This window comes from Octopus bimaculoides, chromosome 11, assembly GCF_046866305.1.
Source record: "Octopus bimaculoides isolate indiv1 chromosome 11, ASM4686630v1, whole genome shotgun sequence".
Lineage (NCBI taxonomy): Eukaryota > Metazoa > Mollusca > Cephalopoda > Octopoda > Octopodidae > Octopus > Octopus bimaculoides.
The window spans coordinates 43,901,479-43,928,389 of NC_142938.1; the positions used below are offsets into that span (position 1 = coordinate 43,901,479).

At 34.2% G+C, this 26,911-nt stretch overlaps 1 protein-coding gene across 3 annotated transcripts in view; it reads left to right on the forward strand.

Moving 5' to 3' along the window:
• The window catches only part of LOC106881158 (protein YIF1B), a 53,422-nt gene that overhangs the window by 11,645 nt on the left and 14,866 nt on the right, over positions 1 to 26,911 (forward strand). For all 3 annotated transcript variants that reach the window (XM_014931447.3, XM_089359891.1, XM_014931448.3), the window contains 6 exons: positions 15,274 to 15,375; positions 16,828 to 16,982; positions 18,716 to 18,820; positions 20,305 to 20,383; positions 24,488 to 24,545; positions 26,284 to 26,439. In XM_014931447.3, the coding sequence (XP_014786933.1) occupies positions 15,274 to 15,375; positions 16,828 to 16,982; positions 18,716 to 18,820; positions 20,305 to 20,383; positions 24,488 to 24,545; positions 26,284 to 26,439 (655 nt within the window). The remainder of the gene's footprint in view (positions 1 to 15,273; positions 15,376 to 16,827; positions 16,983 to 18,715; positions 18,821 to 20,304; positions 20,384 to 24,487; positions 24,546 to 26,283; positions 26,440 to 26,911) is intronic.

Genomic DNA, 26,911 nt, shown 5'->3' on the forward strand with positions numbered 1-26,911 from the left:
AACGAACCATACTGAGAACAGTTGAATTCATATAGTGACTTCTGCAAATGACAAATGACAGAGCAAAAGCAATTAAACAAGTCCTGATTAACAGCACTTGTTACTAATTGTTCTGACTATGGAATTTGTGGGCTGACAAGGTAAACCCTGAAATTCAAAGTTTTTCTCAAAAACAGCTAGCTATCACGGTTTTACAGAAGTGCCTAATATTTTATTTATTTCTCCCATTTCATGATCATTTGATTCTTTCTTGATGTGATATCCAGGTGAGCATTGCTTTTAGTCTTCCTAATAATTCTCTTGACCCCTGCTGCATGTAATACTAAAACCAAAATGGGAGCCTGTTATTTGAAAATGTCAAGTGGTGGTGGTGGTGGTGCTCAGTAACATTTGATTATAATTTCTTTCTTTTTAATGCAAGATATTTCTTCTTCATTGCAACTTATGTTGGAATTAACAAGGATTATCTTGTTTTTTTGTTTTTCTATATTTGTTATAAATAAATTTTCGGTACTTATTTATATATTGTTTTATTTCAGGTCCTTGAATAAGAGACTTGAATTTTTGCTCATAATTAAGACATTATTTACCATTCTTATTACTGTTTCTGTTTTAGTTCTGGTCAAGTGAGACATGTAATTCAAAAATAACTTAGAAAACCCTGGTGATGAATGCTGTATGGAGTTAGTTGAATTAGCAAAGCAGATATTGTCTGAAATTGGGATAAATAAGCTTTATTATATTAAGGAATTATTAATGACAATTAATTATCATTAACAATACTCTGAATTAGTCAACAATCATAAACTCACCTCTCAGACTTATTCTAAGAATTTTTTTTATCATCTATTGCACCGACCTTCATATGGTTGCTTTGAGAAGCATGATAGTTAAGATACTGACTTGTAATTCTTGATACTGAGGTCAAAACTCAAACATTACAAAAGTCTTTGTCACTAGACTTATTACTCTGCTTAATTTGGCTTTAATCCTTTAGTATTCAACTCACTCTGTCAAATGTATTTATTCACACTGTTTTGAATTAATTATACATTGTTGTAGCTTTGATATGTTGATGTGATTGTTTATTTTTAGAATGACATTGTAATGTAAGAAAGATGGGTAACATCTGGCCAGTTTGAACATAAAAAAAGAGAAAATGTATGGGCCTAATATGGGTAGCTTAAATGCTAAAGAGTTAATACTAAAGATAGAAGCTGGTCCCTATATTGTAGTTGAGTTGTTGGCATTAAGTAACAACAACTGCTCCTATACTGCATATGTTTACATGTTTGCATTTCAAAGTAGCCATCTGGTTCTAGTAGAGTAAATGTAGTGCTGACTGAAAGACCAAATTTTTTATCTTCTTTCATAGATACTGCATTATATCCTTGGAAAAACCTTCTGTTCTCAGCTCATGAATATGCAACATGGTGAGGATCCATTTATCAAGCTACAATAGGAAGTTCTTCATAATTTTCTAAGTTTACAGTGCTGAACTAAAATTCTCATAGTGATAGCTTGTTGAGTGATGAACTCCATGAAGCTGGCTTGATCTAAATATACTACATAAAGAGAGATTCTTTAGACATCAACCTATGCTGTTGAATTGGGGAAGAAAACCATGTATGTGTTGTCTAAAGAACAGTAAACAAACTGTGAAATGGTCCATTAGGAGATTACTTCTTTCTTTTCCTCTACACATCAATAACATAGAATACTTTTACATTTTTATCTAACCCATAGCAAAATTTTGTAATGTTTAAATTTATTTCAGTTCTTCTGATTTACACTGTGTTGTGTATAAAATAGAAATAGAAATCGCTCAATGGTTCAATAGGTAAAAGCTATTCTTGGAGAATAGCCTTTTCTTGTTCTGATTATGTAGACTATGTCACATCAAGGGCTGGTAAAAGGATTTGAGATGTTTAGGCTGGTCACTATCAAGTTCTGTGGAATCATTAGCATTTTTCCAATAGCCAGCTGTTAGTCATGAATATTTAGTATTTTGAAATCTATGATCTTGGTACTTACAGTGGTAAGCAAGTTTTATGAGGGGATGACTATTTTGTTAGTCAATTTGAGTGACATCATAAAAATTTTTTGCTTTTAGTTCCCTTGGTTTTAATGTTGAATGTACTGTGCATCTATTTTGTTATATATATAATAAGAATGATGTAGATAACCTAGAAAGTTTGAAGAAAACATTGAATATTAATTTCATTTGGAGATGGACAAAATTGAACTTTTCTTTTTAAACTTGTCTGTGGAATATTGTTCAAACATATTTTTATGTACAATATTATTATCATTATTATTATTATTGATGATGATGATTATTATTATTAAGGTGGTGAGATGGCAGAATCGTTAGCACACTGGACGTAATGCTTAGTGACATTTCGTCTGTCTTTACATTCTGAGTTCAAATTCCACCAAGGTTGACTTTACCTTTCATCCTTTTTGGGAGATCAATAAAACAATTATCAGTTGAGCACTGGGGTTGAGGTAATTGAGAGCTTCCACCTCTAGTTTTTGGCCTTATACCAAAATTTAAAATGATATTATTATTATTATCATCAAGGTAGCAAGATGGCAGAGTCATTAGTGCATCGGACAAATACTTAGCAGTATTTCTTTCAGTGTTATACTTTAAATTCAAATTCCACTGAGGTCAGCTTTACCTTTTGTGCTATTGAGATTGATAAAATAAGTACCAGTTGATCTCTGGGGTCAATGTAGTCGACTTACCGACTCCCCCAAAATTACTGCTTGTGTGCCAAAATTTGAACCATTATTATTATTATTGAGTGTGAGAGCAGTGCATGTCATCAAAGTGACACTGGGGAACAAATATATGAACCCCAATATACCCATGATAACTACTGGTCTGAAAAAGGGTACAATAGGCAGATGCATAATAACCATATGTGTGCGACATGGTGACCTCATATCAAGATAAACAGCTCATGGCTTGCAGGTGGAGTCCAGTTAGAATTTTCTTGAGGTCATTTAGCCCATCCTGCTCAAAAGGTCCTTAAATAAGGGTTGTTTAAGGATGATGAATGAAACACCCATGTTTCCAGGGATGAATTATTGAAACCCTAAAGAATCTCTTTCAACACATGACTGATGCTCCCCCACTACTCCTGCTCATGATCAGAGATACACATATTATCAGCCACTATGGGACATGCTTAAATGGTTATAGTCAAGCAAATCTGTGGTATTGAACTGAATATTTGCTGTAGCCCATCCTTTATACCAAGAGAAAACCTGTACAAGTTAGCACTTTCAATCAGTTAAGATCAAAATCCGAGAGAGCCACTGCCTGGTATTATTATTATTATTATTGGGACAGTGAGCTAGTAGAATTGTTAACCTGTCGTACAAAATGCTTCACAGCATTTCTTCTAGCTTTAGGTTCTGTGTTCAAATTCTGCTGAGGTTGACTTTGCCTTTCATTCTTTTGCAGTGGATAAAATAAGTACCAGTTGAGTACAGGAATTCATATAATTGGCTAGCCCCCTCCCTTAAGAAAAATTTTGGGCCTTGTGTGTATTGTAGAAAGAATTATTATTATTGAGTGAGAGAGCAGCGCATGCCATCAAAGTAATACTGGGGTAAAATATACGAAGCCCAGTATACCCATCATGACTACCCATCTGATAAGAGTACACCAGACACATGCATCAAAACCATATGTGTGTGACTTGGTGATCTCGTATCAAGATTAACAGTGCATGACCTTGCAGATGGGGCCCAGTTAGAATTTTCTTGAAGTCGAGTAGCCCATCCCACTCAAAAGGTCCCTGAATAAGGGTTTAAGGATATTGAATGAAACACACCTGTTTCCAGAGATGAATTATTCAAACCAAAGAATTTCTCTCAACACATGGCTATGATCCGCCCCCACTACTTCTGCTCCTGATCAGTGATGCACATATTGTCTGCCACTAAGGGACATGCTCAACTGGTTATGGTCAAACAACTGACAAGCAAATCTATGGTACTGAGCAGAATATTTGCTGTAGCCCATCTTTTACACTAAGACAAATGATATACATGATAACACTCCCCGTCAGTTAAGATGAGAAGGCATGAAAGCCACTGCCTGGTACTGCGTCAGGGCATTTTTTATTATTATTATTATTTTCTCTTTTGATTAACCTTAGGAATTGGGTTTTCTTTTATCTTTTCATCTATGTACCTATTATTATTATTTTCCCTTTCTATTAACCTTAGAAATTGTGTTTCTTTTGGGATTTCTTTTATCTTTTCATCTATGTACCTATTATTATTATTTTCCCTTTCTATTAACCTTAGAAATTGGGTTTCTTTTGGGCTTTCTTTTATCTTTTCATCAATGTACCGTATTCATTTAATTATGAACAATGGTCAGGTATTCATTTTTCTGTGATAAATAAAATGTTTTATGACATAAATTATCAAACATTTTGATGCTGAGCAATCTAAACTATATTATTTTTGATTAAAAAGTGAAATTATAGAATAAATAATAAAATCAATACTTTCTATCAGAAAGTATTGACTTTCTTAATATTTTTTAAAGGTATTTTATTAAAAGTTTATTTTTAGAGACTGTCATGCTAGTTAAAGGAAAACATGAAAAATGATGTGTGATATTTTGTATTTAATTTCCTCCTTTTTTTTAATTTTATCTATTTTAAAATTTTGGTTAAAAATGGAATTTTTTGAATATATATTTTTAATGAAATTCTTATTTCAATGGCTGCTTTATGTGTTAGCTTATGATGCCAATGGTGTTCATGTTATATAAAAGGGGTGAAAAAAAACAAACTGAGAAGCAAAATGTTTTAGTGCACTTTAACCATTTTGATATTAACCAACCCAAATTCCATCCATGGTTCTATGATGCAACCTTCTTGTTTTAAAGTTATTTAAGTTAAAATCTTCCATCAAGGTTTTGTACTAATTTATGGGTGGAATTCTGGTTTAAGCACCCCATATAACCCCTTATAACATTTTTTTTATTTTTTGGAATTTAAAAACAAATTTTTTTCCTAATTGTATGAATTCCCATGTATAGAACAAAAATTCACAAAAGTTTTCTGAAAATTCCAAAAACTAAAAAATGATGAGGGTTATATGGGTTGCTTAAACCAGAATTCTGACAATTTATGTTCATCAAAATTTTATATTGTTTTGAACACTAGCTTAACCCTTTTGATACTAAACTACCTCTGGTTCCATGCTATATCTCCCTGTTTCAATGTGATCTAAACTACTTCCTTCCATCAAAATTTTATTTTAATCTATGTTCTAAATAATGACAAAATTATATTACCAAATTTTTCATTATTTTCAAAATTAACTGAAGTAAAGATAGTGTTGAAATATAGTAACAAAAGGATTAAATATAATACACCTTTTCAAATGAATGGAAAATATCTTTACTCTTAAGTTCCACTTGAGAGTGAAGGTTGCAGAATTCACTATTTTGACAATCTTTTTGTGAAGCTTTCAAAGTATTTTCCCATTTTCACAACAGATGCTATCATATTTTCATTCATATAACATCCTGCTTTTGTTTTTGACTAACCTTTTTGATATCACTCCCACCTGAAACTGCTCTTGGATCTGTGTTACAAACTCCTTGTTTTAACCCTTTTGATACTAACTCATCCAAGACTACCATGGTTCTGTACTACAAATGTCTTGTTTTCAAAAATTCTGAATTAAAATCTTCCACCAAAACTTAGTTGTAATTTATGTTCCTAACACTAGTTTAATAACAAAGTTATTTTCATTAAATTCTTTGTTATATTTAAAATTAATTGAAATAAACACTTAGGGTATCTCAACAAAAAGATTAAAGTGATCTAAATTGAAAGCTCCCATCAAAATTTTGTGTTAATTTATGCTCCAAACTCCAGCTTAATGACAGTTATTTTACCAAATTCTTCATTATTTCAAAATTAATTCAAACAAAAGCAATGTATTTCAACAGAAATAAGGTAACAAAAGAATTAAAAAAGCATCTTGATAAAGTGAGGATCTAACATATTTAATATAGTGAGGTCCACAAAATATTTTATTAAGCCTTATGCATTCAGGTTACTCCATCAAATGTAATACTTATTCATTAACTTTATTTTGAATTAATCTTGCAGCTTTGAGATTTCAATGATGTGATTGTAGGGTAGGTGTAAGAGACCAGATATTGATAGTTTGAACATAAAACAGATAGAATATTTGGGCTGCATGTGGCCAGTTTAAAATGCTAATGGGTTAATTCAAATTTAACCTGTAATGAAAAGTAAAACCATTAATGTTCATGATAATTCTTGTCAAAAAATGCAAGTTAGATAACTGTGAGGTCTACATTAATAAAAAAAAGTTTGATTAAAGAATGAGCTGGGTCTTTGGTAAGTACTGTGGTGACCCCAAACATGTTTCAGAGTTATTGAACCTCATCAGAATAGCATAACCTTACTTGAATTTACTAGACCTTAGAATGATTGAGAAAATATGAGTAACAAAGCATTCTTGATAAGGTAATTTAAAATAATGAAAAAGGTGCCTCTTATATGAAGAATATATAATTAAATATGTTAGCTTCCACCTAACTATTCATTTTCCATGCAGAAGGCATCTCTGGGGAGCATCTTGACTAATATAATACAAGGGATATATTATTTCAGCATTAACTGTGAAACAAACGGTCATTCAAACTGAAAGAGCTGTTCACATTTATTACAATTGTTATTATTGTTATAAGATGGTGAGCTGGTAGAATTTTTAGAGCAGCAGAATAAATGCCTTGTGGTTTGTCTTCCTATTCTTTACATTCTTAATTCAAATCCTACTAGCATCAACTTTAGCTTTCATCCTTTCAGAGTTGCAGTCACGTACTAGCATCGATGGTATTGACCAACTCCCTGCTTACACACTAAATTTCAGGCCTAGTGCGTACATTGGAAGCAGTTATGAATTTTCATGTGTGATAAAACTTGTGCAATTTTTACTCAACACTTGATTAGGGGTGGTGGCGGGTTGGATAGGGGAAGACACCCAGTTACATTGGTTAATGAAACAAGGGAGGTAACTCTTTATTCTCAGTGAAATAAATCTTAAGGTAGCAATGAGTGCTATTGATTAACCTGGACATAATTTATTATTGGTATTTATGTTCAACTGTATTAGTGGTACACACACACACATGATATATATATATATGTTTGTGTGTGTGTGAATGGATTTTACCAATGCTGCATTGATAAATGGTAAAGTTGTCTTTGGTATTATCCACTCTCTACAGTGTATGGTCCCAATTTTCATATTATAACTATATTATTTGAATGACTGACTTAACCAGTTACACTATTGATACATTTATGGCAATAATCAATACCATTATTGCTTTACTTTGTATAAATTAGTTACTTGCAACAATTTATTACAAGGTTTTATTTTTATTTGTTAAGTTTTATTACTTTCAGAATTATATACAAATTACCATGCCAGTTTTATGTAATTTGCTTAATGAATCAGGCTGCTTAATTTGAGATGATGAATGTTAATTTGTGAAGATGTGTGAAGCTGTTTGCCAAAAAGTTTCTTCATTGTTTGGCAATTTGTCAGTTTGGTTGTTTACTATATTTCTAACCTGTCTACCAAAATGCTTGCTTGCAAAGTTGTATGTTTCAAGCTACCTGTAAACCTAAGTTGGCTATTTGCTTATAATATATAGTAAGGACAAAAACAAACTGGCTTTCACACACTCTATATATTATTTTCCAGTTTAGTTATTTGCTAATCATTTGCCTAATTTATCCATGTTTTGTAAATATGGCAACTGGACAAGTTATTGTAGGTAATAAATTACTTTAAATGATCTTTTAATATTAGCATGTATGAGCATGTCTGAATAGTTTACAAGTTTAACGTTGACTTCTAAGTTGACTCTGCTAAGCTGAGTAGATTTTTTTGTTTACTGGTTACTCAGTTTGTTAACTAGTTGGTTGATAGCTATTTTACTATTTGGTTGTCTGCAAAGTCAGTTATTTGGCAATGTGTAACACTGCATGAAGAACATGCCAAGTTAGCAGTCAATTGCATGATATGCCTAATTGCATGCTTGCATGCAATATTTGTATATTGTTACACATAGGCTATTTTCTTATAACTTGTGTGTCTACTGTGTTCAGTGCCAATTTATTTGGCTACATTACTATGTCTTCAGATTAGCAACTTTACTGTCAACTTTGGTAATCTCACTATTTGGAAAGTAACAATTTTCTTTTCTTTCAAGCATATTATAAAAGTTACATATTTCCTAGTTGGATCAATTTATATATTTTCTAATTTCATTATTTTAAAAATTTTTTATTTTATGAATCCAACTTAAATATATAATATATAATTTGCTTGCAAAATTTTTAGTTTGTAGCTAGTTGGCTATTTCCATTATAAACTATGGAGCATGAATTGGCTCTTAAAAGTATTTCCTGTGTTTTGCCATTTTAAATTAGCACTGTAGCTACTGCATATGTAGCCTATTGGGATATTATAATACTATATATATATGTGTGTGAGTATATGAGTATGTATATATGTATGCGTGTGTATATCTATGTGTGTATATGTATATATATATATGTGTGTGTGTATATATATGTGTGTGTGTGTATATATATATATATATATATATATATACATACATACATACATACATACATACATACACATATATATATATATATATATAAATATTATTTTTAAATATCCAAGGGAAATAACCCATTCGCTCCTCAAAATAACCCATTCATGTTCATAAATCATTTCGTATAAATCAAATTGGGTATGCTTATTTCTTAGCATTTGAACTATTTGAGTTATTTTCGCAATTTATCCAGTACAACGCTTAAACAAGTAAATGGTATTTTCTTAAACAATAGATCCACTTCTTTCGGTTAGTGACTTATTCACGAATATACCAACACTAGCGCCGCTGAAGGTAATATTCTCTGCGAATGTACAAAAGCTTTTTTTCAGAGTTATTTACTTTGAATTGTTATTATCTCATATCTAATTAGCCTGTTATTACGTAACATGCTTCACGATTTTAGTATACATACCTTATTAGTATCTCCTCCTAAGTTCTATATACTTTGGGAATGTATTAAAGCCCTTTCATGTTATTACATAATTGACTTCACAATTTGGGTATTCATAATTCATTGAGAATTCCTAAAAACAAGATCCTGTGTAAGACAGTTCAGTATTCCCAATAAATGCACAAAAACCGTTTTAAGGGCTACATACTTTGTATTTTTGTTACTGGATTAACAAAACAATTATGAGAACAGAACTAAGGGATACCCTCGCTTGATGGGGATGCTCAGGTTGGAGGGATCAGTGGAATGGCTGGCAGGGCGAATAGAGTGCAGTATTATGGGCATGTGTTGAGGAGGGATGACGAGCATGTTCTGAGGAAGGTGCTTGAGTTTAAGGTAAATGGACTGCAAAAGCAAGGTAGACTGGGGAAAACATGGAGAGGACAGGTGGAGGAGATTAGAAGGATTGGCTTGAGAAGGGAGGACACCCAAAACCAGGCAAGATGGTGTGAGGGCGGTTGCTATGGCCATGAGGTAGAGCGGGCCACCCCTGTTAATGGAGACAAAACCCGGATTTAAAACACTGAATGATGATGATGATTTTGTTATTTCTTGACAAAAAACATGACGTCTATGACATCAACACACATACATACAGAATACACACACATATAATGAATGTCATGGTGTGTCAATCAACACAAACACCCGTCTGCTATCTGTGACAGATCATGAGTGGAAATGCTTGAAGGGGCTTTTTGTTTTCATCTTTCCTATTTGGATTTTTGAAACACACATCCATATCCAAATAGTGGAGAAAAACCTGAATGTAGGATATATATTCATTCCCAGAATGTAGGTTGGCATAAACTATTTGAATATTAATTTTGAGTTAGAAAATCTCATGAGATTGCACCATATATATATATATATATATATATATATATATATATATATATATATATATATATATATATATATATGTGTGTGTGTGTGTATATTTCACTTGGGTATTGTGAGACTAATAACCTGGTGTAGAACTCAATATCTGTATGCTTCAGAATGAAGTGTTAGACGAGTACAGAGCAGTAATAAGAAAACGAGATGACAAAGGAAAAAACGATTGTTATGAACTTCATTAGCTTACAGCTGTTTCTACTATAAGATGCAGTGGACCCTTAATTGAGTGCCTGAATAACACCTTATAGCTTCATTGGAGCCTCAAATATGAAGTCATCTTCTTGTGTATATATATATATTTATATATACAGCGTGTGGTGAATAAAGTCATCTAAATTATGCAAAAATGAAAATAACTCTGACATAAGATTACCCAAGAATATCTTGAAATACTAAGGAGGAAATTTATTCAATGACATTGCCATTGGCTTCAACCACTGCCTCCAGACAACTTTGGAATCTCCTGCAGCTCTTCTGGACAGTCTCTTTATTTAAGTTGGTGTATGATGCCTTAATCCTTGCCTTAAGTTTGTCTTACAAGGAGTTTTGTTGGTCTCTTGTTCAATTGCACCCCACACATAATAATCAAAGGAGTTGCAGTCTGGGGAATTAGGTGGTGAGATGTTAGCGGTGATGTGGTTGCAGAAATTGTCTGACAGTCATGACTGGGTTCTCCTGCTTGTGTGGCATGGTGCAGAGTCCTGTTGTGAGAGATAGGGTCTTCCAGCAACCACCCTCTTGACCCAGGGCAACACTATTTCCTCCACCAGGCACTTTATGTAGGCCTCTGTGTTAAGTTTGAGGCCGTGTAGGAGGATGAATAGCAGTATAACATTGCCATCACTAGTGATCACTCCAAATACCATAATGTTGACTGGATGTTTGATTTTTATCACTCTTGGTGCATATCCTTAGATTGACACCAAAACACTCTGAAATGTTCGTACTGAAGTTTCCAGTGTGAATGCCAAGCAGTACAGCATGTCGTTTCCAAATTTCTGGCAGAGTAAATTGTGTCATGGTGCTGTTTTTCTCACAGACGGTGCCCACCTAATTCTACTATACTGTGTAGTTGACAAAATCAAAAACAAACAATGCATATGCACAAACTTGAAAATATAAAATGGCAACAATTTACCCATTGCACCTCTTCGGACAGGGGAGGTCAGCCACTTCCCCTTAGTGGCTGACCTCCCCTGTTCGAAGGTTATAATGGACACAGGTTCGTGTGTCACATAGCTAGCTAGAGGCGAATGCCTCTTGGAGCTAATCAACGGCAGCATTCGTCCTATTTCCCTGGACTGCCATGTTAGCTTGGCGATAGCTATTAATATATACATACACATGTATATCAAATATAGATTGCAAAAATCAATTTTTTTCCAGTTTCTGATTTTTCATAGCACATTCTCAATATATCAGCCTATTCTAATATACTTTTTTAAAATAATGGAAAATCATCATCATCTTTGTTTAACATCCTCTTTCCATGCTGGCGTGGGTTGGACAGTTTGACTGAGGACTGGCAAGCCAGGAGGCTGCACCAGGTTCCAATCTGATCTGCAAGGTTTCTACAGCTGGATGCCCTTCCTAACACCAACCACTCTGAGAGTGTAGTGGGTGCTTTTTACATGCCTCTGGCACAGGGGCCAGCCAGGCAGTACTGGCATCGGCCATGCTTGAATGGTGCTTTTTATGTGCCACGCACAGGAGCCAGTCCGGTGGGACTGGCATTGACCACGCTCGAATGGTGCTTTATGCAACTAAAAATAAATAACTGCATGCTTTCATTATCCTTAACATTCATGTGATTTTAAATCCAGCATTTGCCCCAAAGAGATAAATCCTTCACTGCATATAATATTTGTATCACAATTTAGGTGGAAAATAACAATAATACATCAAGGAATTACAAACGCTTACACTTAAACAAAAATATGTTATTCAAAAGCATTGCTGTGAAAATAATATTTTGCAAGTTTAACATGCTTCAGACTGAAGTGTAAACATATTAAAGTGCATGATACAGGAGCAGTAGTTTATGTATTGAGGTATATTTGTACATAGATGGCAATCAAGAGTTGCACAGGACTGAAGTATTTCTTAGCTATAAAGATGTAAATTTGGTAATGATAACATTGAGTTTTTTAAGCACTACCAAATGGTATTAGTAGTTGAATGTAAAGCATTAAATGCACAAATTATTTGCACATATACATAGAAAAATGAAAATAGAAAACTTTCTTTAAATCTGTTGACACCAACCTGCCCTTAGTTCTATGAAGCAAACTTCCTGTTTTAAAGTTATCTTGATTAAAATCTTCCATCTAAATTTCATGCAAATTTATGTTCCAGACACCAGCCAAAAACTGACAGTTTAATAAATTGTTTGTTACTTGGAAAATATTTTGAAACAAAGACTTCATTGCAACAGAAATACAGTAACAAAAGAGTTAAATATTACATTGAATGTTGTATGTGTGTGTGTGTGTGTGTATATATATATATATATATATATATATATATATATATATATATATATATATACACACACACAGTACTCTTTGATCTCAGCCAAATGGCCAAGATATGAATGCGTGTCTATTTGAGTTTCCATCAATTTTTCCCATTCACTAGTCTGAACATGGTATGGCTTGATCTATCTAATGCATATGCCTCAGTGCCACACAAATTACTGATGAGAGCCATGGACCACTTCCAGATTGCAGACAAAGTAAAAAGATTAATGAGGATATATTATAACAGTTTTGAGATGAGGTTTATAGCTGGAAATTTTACAACAGATTGACACCGATTGGAGATTGGCATTGCTGCTGGCTGCGCAGTATCTGTTATGTGGTTTATCTTAGTCATGGAGATGATTTTGAAAGCAGTGGACTTTTTGGAAAAAATCGCCCATGTTCAATCACCTAAGAAGGCCTTCATGGATGACGTGACACTTCTATCAACAGAGGTTAGACAAGTTTGTGAAGTGGTCAAGGATGCGATTCAGAACAAAGTCGCATAGTCTGACATTTAATAAGGAAGTGCAAAGAGAATTCAAGTTTCAAATAGTCAAGGAAGAACCCGTTAAGAGCTTAGGGTGAGTATATGCCGGAACATTGTCATGTAGGAGTCATAGGATGAACATTATGAAACAAGCCAAGGTTGGATTAACAGTAATTGACAACTCAAAGCTGCCAGGTAGATTTAAAATTTGGTGCTTACAGTTCAGCTTGTATCTGTGACTTTCGTGGCCACTTTTAATATATGAAGTAGCACTGTCACAAGTTCAAATTATTGAACAAAAATGTAATGTGTTCACTAGAAAGTGGCTAGGCCTACCTCGGATGTTGAACAATTCAGCTCTATATCGTAAAAGAGGCTCATTGCAGTTACTGCTAGTGTCAATAGTTAAAATTTATCAACTAGGGAAGGTAAATGGTGATGATGCTGAGAGAGTTAAAAAACATAGAAATCAGGTGTAATCCACCAAATGTAAAAACGACCAGGAAGTGGAAAGCTGAAGCAGAGACTGATGACATTCTGTCTTACCGAGAGATGGTAGGTGCAACACAAATTCATTGGAAGGGACTTGGTTTTGGCGCAGATTGGTTCAGACCATTTGCAAGTATGATGCAGAGCAAACGCAAATCTGTTGTTAGTAACAGCGTCAAAACAAGGGAAACAGAAAGAGAAGAGAGCTTCATTTAATCCAATGCACTCAACAAGAGCAGATGACGAGATGGGAGGAACATGTTGAGAGAAAAATAAGTCAGAATGAAATATGGAGGTGGACTACATCTTGGCTAATTTTTGTGATTCATTCATCCTATGATGTCTTGCCATCGTCTACAAATCTAGTAAGCTGGAATGTCTCAGAGAATGATATACAAATGCAGAAAGGTCGGAACACTGAAATATAATCTTTCCAGCTGTTCACTAGCATTGAATAGATATACATGGAAACACAACCTGGTCCTTAAGATTATCTTCAAGGCTATAAAGAAACAAATTGCTTTCATCAACAGTGGAAAAAAAAAACATTGAAAGGACCAACCAGAGATTTCATTACCTTCATGCACTCAGGACAGCAGATCTGTGTTGAGGAAGAAACTTCCTGTGAGCGTTGAAAAGTAGAACGGCTATTGGGAGGTGGCTGCAGATTTACCAGGGTGCCAAAGATTCTTTCCCATTCCATAATACAGATTTTATGATTTAGCAGTCCTTGCATGGAATTTTTGTTTCTTTTTTTTAGACAAATATTACGCTGATGAGATTCATATACATAAATGTGAATTTTTATAAATTCACTAGTGAATATGAGTTGAAACAAAAATTGTAGGATATATATTTGTTTTAATTATTTATTATATTATATCTTTTTATAGTATAATTATATTATAATGTTAATAAATTTTTAATATGTCAATTATATTTGTCTATTTCCTTTAATATATATATATATATATATATATATATATATATATATATATATACATGCACACACATATAATGTGTGTGTATGTATACAACACTATTAGGTATCTGAGTAAATTCATTCTATATAAGAGAATATTTCTAGCTTTGCTCTGAAACAATTTCAACATTCTAAATCCTGATGAGAACTGCATCAAAGCTGAACAGAACCCACCTAAGTTGTAGCTATGAGCAGTCTGTAGTTAGATCTTCATATTTCTCAGAAGTAAGTTTTGAAATATTTCCTTAAGTAGACAGCTTCATGTGCTCCATAATGTGATTTGCACTCAATACATCAGTAGATCAGGAGGTTTCCCTTAGGAGTGGTAATTCTGAAAAATTTTTATTTGCAACAATATTTTGTTCTCATATAGTGTAACTAATCTCTTAGTTTAGAAATGTGATTTTATAACGAGCAAAATTATTGTTCTGTTCCGGTGGTATTGTATAAACATATTAAGAGATGCGTTATTGATTCATGACATCACTCTTATCAGGTTTTAAATAGAGTATACAGTTACCAGATTTCATTCCAAGAAGGTCAGATTTGGTAGAACATTGTATTTTATTTTTTTTATCCATATTTGATTCATATATTTTGTGCTTTGTTTGCGCGTGCGTTTTATACACTGGCAGAGGTTTTGTTATATTAATACATAGTTATAAAATAAGCATGAATAATGGCCATTTTAAGTATTATAAGGAATAGTCACTGGAGTTATTTCCCTTGCAGCTGCAACGCAGAAGAAACGAAACAACCGGAACCCCCCGTCCAGACCTCCGCTGTTCGAAGACACAAGTAGCCAACAAGCTCCTTATGGCTATCCAAATGAAGGTAACAAAAAATAAAAGATAATAATACAGACAATGATAATTACAATAAAAAAGATATAAGTATTATAAATGTTAACGTTATAAAATTAACTAGCATGCCTGTCTCTTCTATGTAAGTCTGTTTCTTGATGTATTTTCTTTTAGAACTGTTTAATCTGTTGTGTTTTCCCCTCTCACTGTAGGGAAACTGTTGAGGAAAGAAAAGATTCATTATCATAATTTTCATTGTAGATATTTATTTTAAGTTATAATTCTTTAAAAAAAAAAAAGTTAAAATAGCATGAATTAACTCCCTTATATTTGTTCTCCGTCTCTCGTTTCTGCAAAGCAGAAATATTTCAACTTAGATAAAGAGCCGTAAATTAACAGAATCGTCAGAGCATCGGGCTAAATACCTTGCGATATTTCTTACGACTCTTCACGCTCTGAGTTCAAATCCTGCCTAGGCCGACTTTGACTATTTATCCTTCCTGCAGAGATAAAAGTACCAGTCAAGTATTGGTGTTGAAAGTATCAACTAACCCCTCCCCTCAAACATTCCTGGTCTTTCGCCTGAATTAAAAACCTTCATTTCAACTTGGATAAACCTTTAGCTCTACAGACTGTGGGCATGCTGAGGCACCACTTTGAATGGTTTTAGTTGAACAAATAAATCCCAGTACTTATTTTATTGGTCTCATTCGTCGAACTGCTAAGTTAAAGAGACGTAAACAAACCAGCACTGGTTGTCAAGCGGTGTTGGAAGACATACATAGATACATACAACTTATATATATCCTTATCAAAGTACTGCTTTTATGCAAGTGATGTCACACTTCCTCTGATTCAACAAGAGCTTTAAAGTTCTCGGTTGTTTACCCATGATTAGGAGGTCCTTTTCTGTGATTATATTTAACTCGGTTCCGCTGGACTTAAATTCCACTGGACTTAGATCCCACTGGACTTAGATTCCACTGCACTTCCACTCAATCCCAACGATTACACCTGTTTTCCTGCTTCTCTCAGCTTGTTTCGAATTTATGTATAATTCTCTGTCTAACTACATGGCACCCTGGGCAAGTGTTTTCTACTTGGGCCCCAGGCTAATCAAAGCCTTGAGAGTGGATTTTGGTAGACAGAAACTTAAAGAAGCATGTCATATATATATGTATATGTTATATGCATCTGTGTGTGTATCTGTATTTGTTCCCCATCACCACTTGATAACCAGTGTTGGTTTGTTTACATCTCAAATGTAAACAAATCAGTATTCTATTGGTCTTTTTGGCAAAAGAGACCAATAGAATAAGTACTAGAGTCAATTCATTCAACTAAAACCATTCATGGTGGTGCCCCAGCATGGCTTTAGTCTAATGACTGAAACAAGTAAAAACATTGAAAGCTCCACTGATATTTTCCATACCTACATCCAACAATATTGTATTTATTAACTTTCTCTTTTTCTTGTTATTAGGTTACCCACCCAACTCTGGGCCAAACCCCTATGGACAGCAACCCCCCAATATCAATTTCCCTGGAGGCCAACTACTCAATGACCCAATGGCCTCTATGGCAATGCAATATGGATCTTCACTTGCCGATCAAGGAAAAGAATACATGCATAAAAATGTATGGAATATCTTTATGTTTCCATTGCTATCACTACTATTGTTGTCACCATCACACTACCACCATTATTATTCATTAACATTACTGTTACCGCCATCATCAGTCAATAACAATGCTATCATTACCACCATCATCATGATGAGTCAATAATAATGCTGTCATTACCATCGTCATCAGTCATTAACATTACTGTCATTACTTTCACTATCATTAGTTAGTGACCGTGCTGTCATTAGCACCACCATCATCAATCATTAACATTACTGTCATTACCATCTTCATTAATCATTAACACTACTGTTATCATCATCAACATTACTGTCACAACTATCTTCATCATCAGTCATTAACATAACTGATACTTTGACCACCAGCATCATGAGTCATCATCAGTCACTAATATGACTCTTACTACCACTTCTTATATGAGATAGCCTCTATGTGGTTACTCGGCCTGTTAGAAATAGCAACTCAGATCTTACCATTATAGGAAAGGTCACAACAGTTAATATGGTCCTGGGTTCCCTGCAGGTAGAGGAAAAGAAGGAATGATCACAGCTTGATGCTTTGGTCATGGGTTTGTTAGATTAGGGTGGACCTAGAGTTAAACAGCAACAATTTTTTGTTGAAAAACTATTTATTTCTGTTGCTAAATCTGTTAGGGAAGTCAGGAAACAAATTTCTGATCCATTATTTAAAAGAATTTTAAAACTTTATGCAAGTAGTAGTAGTCAGTTTAATGGACTGTTGACCCAACACTGCCACATCTCCTTAATTTATGATCTTAGGCCAATGTTAGAAATCTTTGATTTATTTTTCTTCTGTCTCAGGTGGTGGAGATAATGAAGACAGTATAACACCTAACATAAAGATTTATAGCATATATAGATTATTTTTATTTATGCTCAGTGTTATGTTTGGTAATATTATCTGTTGTATTTATATTTTATTATCTGTTATATATACATATCATCACCATCATCATCATCATCATTTAACATCTCTTTTTCATGCTGGTATGGGTTGGATGGTTTGACAGGAGCTAGCAAGCCAGAGGGCTGCACCTAGCTCTAGTTGCCTTTTGGCATGGTTTTGTACAGCTGGATGCCTTTCCTAATGCCAACTACTTTACAAAGTGTACTAAGTGTTTTTTATGTGGCACCATTACCAACAAGATCACCAAGTACTTTGAGAAGCAAAAACTCCTAAACTGGAAGGGAGGACAAGGATTGAGGGTGGTGACTTTATGCCAGTTGAGAGATCAAAGGTATAGAGAGAGGGACAGTGATAGGTGTCATGCTATAGAGTAGCTACATAATTATCCCAGTTTGAAAAGAAAGTAGAGTGAGTTACAGAGTAAGATAAAGAGAGCAATGGTGAGAAAGATGTGTTGGAACCTGTCCTCGAGGGATATTGGGAGTGATGAGAATAGATGAGGTAATACTGAGGTTTGAACTGGGTAGGATAGAGGGGACTAGCAAATAGTGGAGAGAATTATAGGAGAGGCTTGGGGACTGGGTTTGTGGTAGATATGTGAAGTTATATTAACTGAGTGTTTAATACCTATAGTTATTAACATATTTAGGCCAGATGAAAATAGACATGGCTATGAATTCCAAGCTAAAGGCCACATATTTCTGCTTAATAGATTTTTTGTTTTATCTTAAGTAAAAGACATGATCATGCAGATTTAAATTTTATTGTTTAATGTTAAAATAACTTCTCTTTTACAGATAGAAAAGTATGTCTCCACGTCCAAACTGAAATACTATTTTGCAGTGGACACCAGTTACGTTGGCAAGAAACTCACTCTTCTCCTATTCCCCTACTCACATACAGTAAGTTGCTAACAACAGAAAGAATATTTTTCAATATATTAACATAAAATATGCAGATAGTAATGGCCTATCACCATGTAGCTTATTGAGTCACAAATTTATATCTTAATGCAAGTTTATCATTGTTTTCTAGAGGCTTTCCTTTGCAAACATCTTATACTTAATTACTCCTATTTAAAATTTTTTATTTTATTTCTTTACTGTTGTAGAGCAATAGAGTTACTACAGGGTGTGGAAACCGACTAAGTTTTTAAAGCTACTTAACATACTTCTAAGGTTAATTGTGATGTACCTTTTTGTTTCTGAACCTGCTATTATTTGTAATTTTTCTCTATTCCCAATAATTGGAAGTAAAATTTATAACATTATCCAGATTATTTGAAAAATAAAATAGAACTCACTATTGATAATAATATCTCCTTTTTAACCATAAGTTAAATGTAATTAAACGTAGTGCTAAAATTGTTTCTTTCTTAATAATCGTTTCAGTAAAAGTTTCAGAAATTGTACATCTTAGTTTAAAAATATGTCTGATCTATTGGTAAGATAACTGCATTTCTAGTGAAGGATACTTTATAGCTGTGGTTCTTTATCTTTTGTAGCTTAGTGCCATTTTCATGAAATACCAAAAGAAAAGCCATTTTATTTTATTTTAATGGCTAATTTTGTATAGTAGTATATTATTCCACCTAGTATGTATTTCATTTTGAGATGATTGCATGGGTTATTTGAAACTTTTATGAAAATTACTAAAGAAGATGCTGACTTTTAGAATGAAATTATATTGGGCTTTGGTACTTCATCAGTCAGATTTCGGCATACAACACAATATCCTACTCCTATTATAATCCAGAGAATTTTTTTTTTTTAAGTGTTTAAAATAAGTAGTATTCCTGATTTAAATATTTTATTTCTAAGAAAACTTCTAACAACTCTAAACACCCTGCTCGTCTTTGCGAGTTCACACTGCCCCAAGGGTGTGTTACTGCTCAGGTTTAACCACTGCTCTCAGTCTGAAAATATTTACTCTCAAAGCTACATGAACCAAAACACAGTTATCTGATTTTTCAAGAAAATTAAACATCTGTAAGAAATTTGAATTTTTGACATATGAGTTTGCAGTCCCAAACCATTTTATGTCTGCCACTGACTAATAGTGATATGCAATTTTTTGCAAAACATCAAAGGACTGGAAGAGCTATTCAATGGAACCCTAATGATATATATTTTGAATTGTATATGATTAATAATCAAGGTTAGTTAAATCTGTTGACTTCAAATATTACACTATGTTCTGATCATGTCTTTAGAAGTGAGCATTCTTTGAGTAGACAGTCTATAATGGACCAATTCCTTTAGCTTTGTATGGTTGCATTATCTGAAATAAATTTATAGAAAAAAGTTTTAAATATTCGTAAATTTTTTTCATATTTTTTCTCCCTCATCTGAAATCTCTATTTTACTTTGCTATCTTTAATTACCAGGATTGGTCAATTCATTTTAGTCCAGGGGAACTTGTGGCACCAAAAGATGAGCTTAATGCTCCAGATCTTTACATACCTGGTAAGTAATCTTACTTTCAGATTTGGTTTATAGAACAGAATCATGAAACATTTTCTTGCAGTTGTGGAATAGATGAGCTTTAACACTGTACAAAGGAATACTGATATCTGTTGAGATTTATGTTAATCAGATATTTATTCTCTTTGTAAACAAAGAAAAATGTTGTCATTACTTCAATCTACAAAACATCAAGAGAGTTTGAATGTTATTGTTCTTGTGCTTGTAGCAGCAGTCTAAGTGTGGTTAGTTGGTGCTGGTGTTGCTGTAATCATTTGTCATTGTTTAGTTGCTGTCAGTTTGGGTCAGCTGCTGTTCGTGTCTTTACTGTTGTCTGCTTGCTGTCTTATCTCTCCTCTCTCTCAATGCTCTCTATCAAGCAGGTAAGGTGTGCTGAATTTATAGTGCGGGATAGGCTCATAGAGAAAGGCTTAAAAAGATGGAATTGTTTTGGGAGCCATTTCTAGGCGTAGTCATGATTGGTTAGATTTTTTTTATCACATGGGTAATGTTCTAGCGAATCACAACATCAGATATAGTTATCTGATTACTGAATATTCCTGCCACATGACTTCCCTGCCATTGACAATTTCCATTCACAGTGAATTGAACAAAATTATGAGAATAGTGCTGGAATTGCAGATGTGATATGTATAAAAGAAGCATGCATAAGAAAAGGGTGAATGCATGACTAAGAATGTTGGTTAAATTGCACAGTACTGTCAGAAGATATTTTCATGCACAATACTGTGCTGTCTCGTACATGAAGTGCTGTACAAGCTTATGGCGCAAAAGTCTGCAAAACCAGGAATGTGAAAAATAAAATTTAAAAGAAAATAGAATAAACAAACAGTATGCAGGAAAAATTAGAATTGTGGTTAAATGTTAGGCCACCAGAGTATAACTCTAAAAATACTAGGAAAGATCTAGGACTCCTGTATGTACATGAGCCAGATGAGTGCAGCTAAATGTGTAACTGAGTGAATGAGTGACTTGTACATAGTTATGTGCATGTACACCAGTGAGTCAGTGTACTGTTTACCAGTTGGGTGGTAGTTGCATATTCAGGTGCATTTGTGTTGAATACCAGTTTGTCAATATTGTGAACCTATTCAGCTATTCCTGAGCTTAGGAATATAAGTAGCGAAAGTAGGGTTGCATCTTCTATCCATAGTAACCTTATGCATACTGCTAGTAATGCATGTGTTTGCTAGGTGCTTGTGTGCATGTTGTGCAAGTGCTGGGTGCTTGCGTGCATGTCGAAATGTGTTCAGATATATGTGTGTATGAGCAGAAAGGAGAAATCAGTAAGAAAAGAGTAATAATCTTGATGATGAAAACTTTTTTTTTGTTTTGTACTGCACTGGAGGAAACACAAGTTGACTTATCTCATTCTTGTCACTGGAGCAGATGGAGGCATCAGTGGAAGAATGTGCTGATGTCGATGATGTTACAGGTAGCATATTGGCATCTCAGCAGTGTTGCTCAAAACATTTGATGTGCTGAGAAGAAGCTTGATTGGGACACAATCACCTGTGTGGCATGGCTACAATGGTAGAGAAAAGTTCCTTGTAGAGTGAATTTTCTCAGAGACATATCAGTGTTGTTCATTTGAACTTGCAAGGTGTTGGTAAGCTGTGTAGTAGCAGTTTTTTATCAACTTGCAGAGCTGCATAATGTCCTATGGACAGAATAATTGGCAATTGTTTCCTGGCTGTGTCATATTCTTTTGTTGGATCATCACTGTCATGATAAAGAGGCTGTGAAATGTATTTAAACATTCAAGTCACCATTTGTTACTACTGCTGACTGCCATCTCTAGCATCAGATATCACCAGATGTTACATAGAGAAACACTGATAACTGATGAGATTTATGATAAACAAATATTTATTCTTTTCATAAACAAAGGAAAATTTTGTTGTTACAACAAACAGCAAACCAGTGAGAAAGTTTGAATGTTATTGTTCTTGGTGTGCTTGTAGCAGCAGTCAAAGTGTGGTTTGTTGGTGCTGGTGTTTCTGTCATTGTTCATCATTGTTTAGCTGCTGTCAGCTTGGGTCAGCAGCTGTCTGCGTCTGTTTGCTGTCTGTCTGCCTTCTCATCTCAGCTGTTTCTCATTGCTCTATGGTTAAGTAGCTAAGGTGTGATGAATTTATAGTGCCAGATAGGCTCAGAGAGAAAAACATGAAAAGATGTAATTGTTGCTGGAGCCTGGTCCAGGTGAAGTCATGATTAGTTAAATTTTTTTATCATGTGGGTAATGTTCTACTGAATTACGACATTGGATATATTGATCTGATTGTGGGAAATGTCAATTTGTTTTGTTATTTAAACGTAGGAAGAATTTTATACACCAAACTGCTACCACAGACCAAATATGAGCTTGTGAAAGAAATAATACATATCCTCGTGAACCTGCAAGAAACAGCAGCCAAATCTTGTTCATATCAGACTCCAACTTGTAAGATACATTATGTCTGGGCAAAAGCAGCTAGAGCGCTTTTGATGATAGATTTACTGGATGAAGACTAACCTGTGGTTAAATAACAATGAGCTAAAATACCCTTGGACTGCATAAAAATGTACTTAATGTTGGTGATATTTTGTTTATTTTGGGGAATATATATAGTAGAGTTTAGAGAATTTTAATTAGCCAATGAATCCACATTCTTTTGTTTGGACTTTGTATTTCAAATGTTAAGTAATAGAACAAACAACCCAACATAGACAGTGTGATTTTGAGTAGGAAGTTAACTTTATGAATAACTAACTTAAAAGCCACACTCCATGCAGATTTTAAGCTAACTCCTGCAGAGGGCTAATTGGGCCTATGGCCCAAATCTGATAAGAGCTAAATAGCATGACTATAATACATCTATAATGACTATATTCCCTGGTGGTTTTGATCAGAGGTTAAAGACAGATAAGAATTAATTCTGTAATGCAATCAATCTATTGTTCCAGTACCAAGTTGAATTCTAACTGTTGGCCAGTTTGTCCCAAAGTTCTTATCTTGATATAAAATTAACGAAGTGAATGTCATTTATCTTAGAAAAAAGTTGGACATAAGAAGCATGGGATGTGGTGTGCAAGAGAGATGACTGCGCTGGTATGGTCATGTGTTATGTATGGATGAAGACAGCTGTGTGAAGAGTCACACCCTAACAGTGGAGAGAACCTGTGGAAGAGGTAGAACCAGGAAGACCTGGGATGAAGTAGTGAAGCATGACCTTCGAACATTGGGCCTCACAGAGGCAATGACAAGTGACCAAGACCTTTGGAGATATGCTGTGCTTGAGAAGACCTGGCAAGCCAAGTGATATCGTAGCCATGGCCAATACTAGTGTTGTATAACTGGCCCATTTAAAAGCACCCATCAATCATCAGGAAATATGCTATGCTTGTGAAGACCTGTTGAACCAAGTGAAATTGTAGTCATAGTCGATGCTAGTGCTGCCTGACAGGCACCTGTGCCAGGGGCACATAAAAAGCACTATTTAAGTGTGACCGATGCCAGTGCCGCCTGACTGGCACCCGTACCGGTGGCATGTAAAAAGCACCATTCAAGTGCGGTCAATGCCAGTGCCACATGGCTGGTTCTCATGTCGGTGGCACATAAAAAGCACCTACTGCACTCTTGGAGTGATTGGTGTTACGAAGGGCATCCAGCTGGAGAAACCTTGCCAAATCAGATTGGAGCCTTGTGCAGCCTCCCAGCTTGCCAGTTCTCAGTCAAACCGTCCCACCCATACCAGCATGGAAGGCGGACGTTAAATGACGACGACGATAATGATGATGGAGATAGGAATATGTAAGAGTATCTGAGATGGAGAATTGAGCCAGGGTTTGTTTTATGATGTATGTTGATAAGTTACCAGGGTCAAAGTGAAGAAAGAAAATTCCACTTCAGGTGGTGTAGACTCTGTTGATAGAGAACCTGCTCTTGAAGATATATCCTTTAACCTACATTTATCTATCTTGTTGTTAATTGTTGAAAGCAATTGCATTATTTTGATCTTATTGAGTTAACTTACAAAGCTATGACTAACACCAATCTTGTATCTTCAACTTTTGCATTTGTTCAAAATTTTTGTTTCGTTTCAGTGATGGCTCTTGTTACATACATTCTCACTGCTGGTGTAGTGATGGGCATTCAAAACAGGTTTGTACATTCATTGTTTAAATGGCACACTCCTCTATACACATAATAATTGGTCTTTTGTTAGTGAAAGAAATTATTATTACCATTAGCACAATGTCAGTGAAGTTAGTAGAAACTAATGTTGTAATAAATTCTTTGTTATATGTAGTTATGTCCCTTCACATACTGAGTTCATACCTTGTCAGAACTGATATTTAACTTTCGTTTTTCCAGGGGTCAATAAATTTGGTACTAGGATGGATATAATAGACTATACATTTGTCTCTGAAAATGTATGAAGTTATGGAGCTTTTCTTACTGTAACGCCTTGAACTAACATAGAATGTTTACAGTTTTGTGGCACTATAGCTATTTACACTTGTCTCATTCCAACCATTCAAGTGGTTGTATTATCTACTCTTTACAAGGTGGCAAACTGGCAGAATTGTTAGCATGCCAGGCAAAATACTTGCCAGCATTTTGTCCATCTTTACATTCTTGGTTCAAATTCCACTAAGGTCAACTTTGCCTTTAATCCTTACTGGGTCAATAAATTAAGTACCAGTGAAACACTGGGGTCAATGTAATCAACTACCTCTTCCTCCAAAATTTCAGGCTTTGTGTCTTTAGTAGAAAGGATTATTTACTCTTTACCATTTCAAAACAGCAGTCTTAATTAACTAAATTGCTAACGTGCTAACAAATAGGCTATTTGCCATCATCATCTTTATTTTTCCTAGTATTTGTTTCATAATAATCTTAGTATTAGTAGTACTACATTATTATTACCCTTATTTTTATTATTTCTCCTCTCCTTTTTTTTCTCTTTCATTTCCTACTGTTACTGATTTCTCTTTCCATTTATTATTCTTTATTTGAATATTCGTTTTTACTTTTGTTTATTTGATTATAGTTACTATGATATTGAAATATTGTGGCCCATAGTATTTTCTATATTTGCTACTATGAATATTTGCAATTTACCACTGATCATAGCTATGTCTTATCAATGATACATGTACCAGTAAGATTGCTTTTATTATTGATGATAGTAATATTGGTTTCAAATTTTGGCACAAGCCAGCAATTTCAGAGGAGGGGTAAGTCAATTACATTGACCCCAATACTCAACTAGTACTGAAAGGATGAAAGACAAAGTCAACTTTGGTGGAATTTGAACTCAGAGCATGAAGACATAAAATGCCACTAAAGCATTTCACCTGGCATGCTAATGATTCTGCCAGCTTGCCACCCTATTGATGATAGTAATCTTATTGTTATTATTCCTATTTTCATCCGTTTTCATCATTATTGATTCCTCCCCAGATACATGTTTGTCACAAAGTGCAAATACACATGACTTTAAGGTAGTCTGATATAACCAACCACACATATTGCATAACTTTTCACACAGAATCATTTATGTGCAATGTGGTTGGAAAATTGAGTGGTACAGAAACAATTGTAACTAATGATAAAGTTGTGCTATAGTCATTCTTCATCTGCTTCCTTGTATTATATGTTACTCTTCATTGTACTTACATACTGCTTTTACCAGTGAGGTACCTGGAGTTTCTGCACCAGTGAATTTTGAATTTTTTTTCAAAGTTACAGTATGAGAGTGTAAATAACCAGGAGTTGGTGTTGAAATGTACCAGCTTTCTACCTTATCGGGACCTACACCATCCATCCATCTATCTATTTATCTATAGATACATATATACATATATGTTGTACCTACACTTATTTTAATTTCCAGATTTACTCCGGAGCAGCTTGGAATTCAAGCAAGTTCAGCTTTAGTGTGGCTTATACTGGAACTGTTTATCGTTATGCTCAGCTTGTACATACTCAACTTGAATACTGGCCTCAAATATCTCGACACCCTTGCCTATTCAGGGTATAAATATGTAGGGTGAGTATTTTTTATTGATTACTGTGAATAAACTGTACAAAATGTGATGTATGTACATATATATGTGTGTGAATATATATATATATATATATATATATATATATATATATATACACATATATGCTTTATTTTCATGAGCACATATGTGTGTGTGTGTGTGTGTAGGGGGTCTGTGTGGATGTTTATATTCTGTACTTCGCATGAAAAATTGCTGAGCTATAAATGGTAGAGTTTGTTGACATTTCTCTAAAAAAAAAAAAACATCCAGTAGCTTTGTACTTTTGAAGATGAGTGGAATAAAAATTTTCTTAAGTGCAAGACAGGTGAGAGTTAGCGACAAAAAGGTAACCAGCTTTTACACAAAACCTCAATAATATGATCTATCTAACCCATGCTTGCATAGAAAAATGGAAGTAAAACACACAAATGAATGACAACTTCTATGGTGTTGTGCTATGATAAAATGCATCCA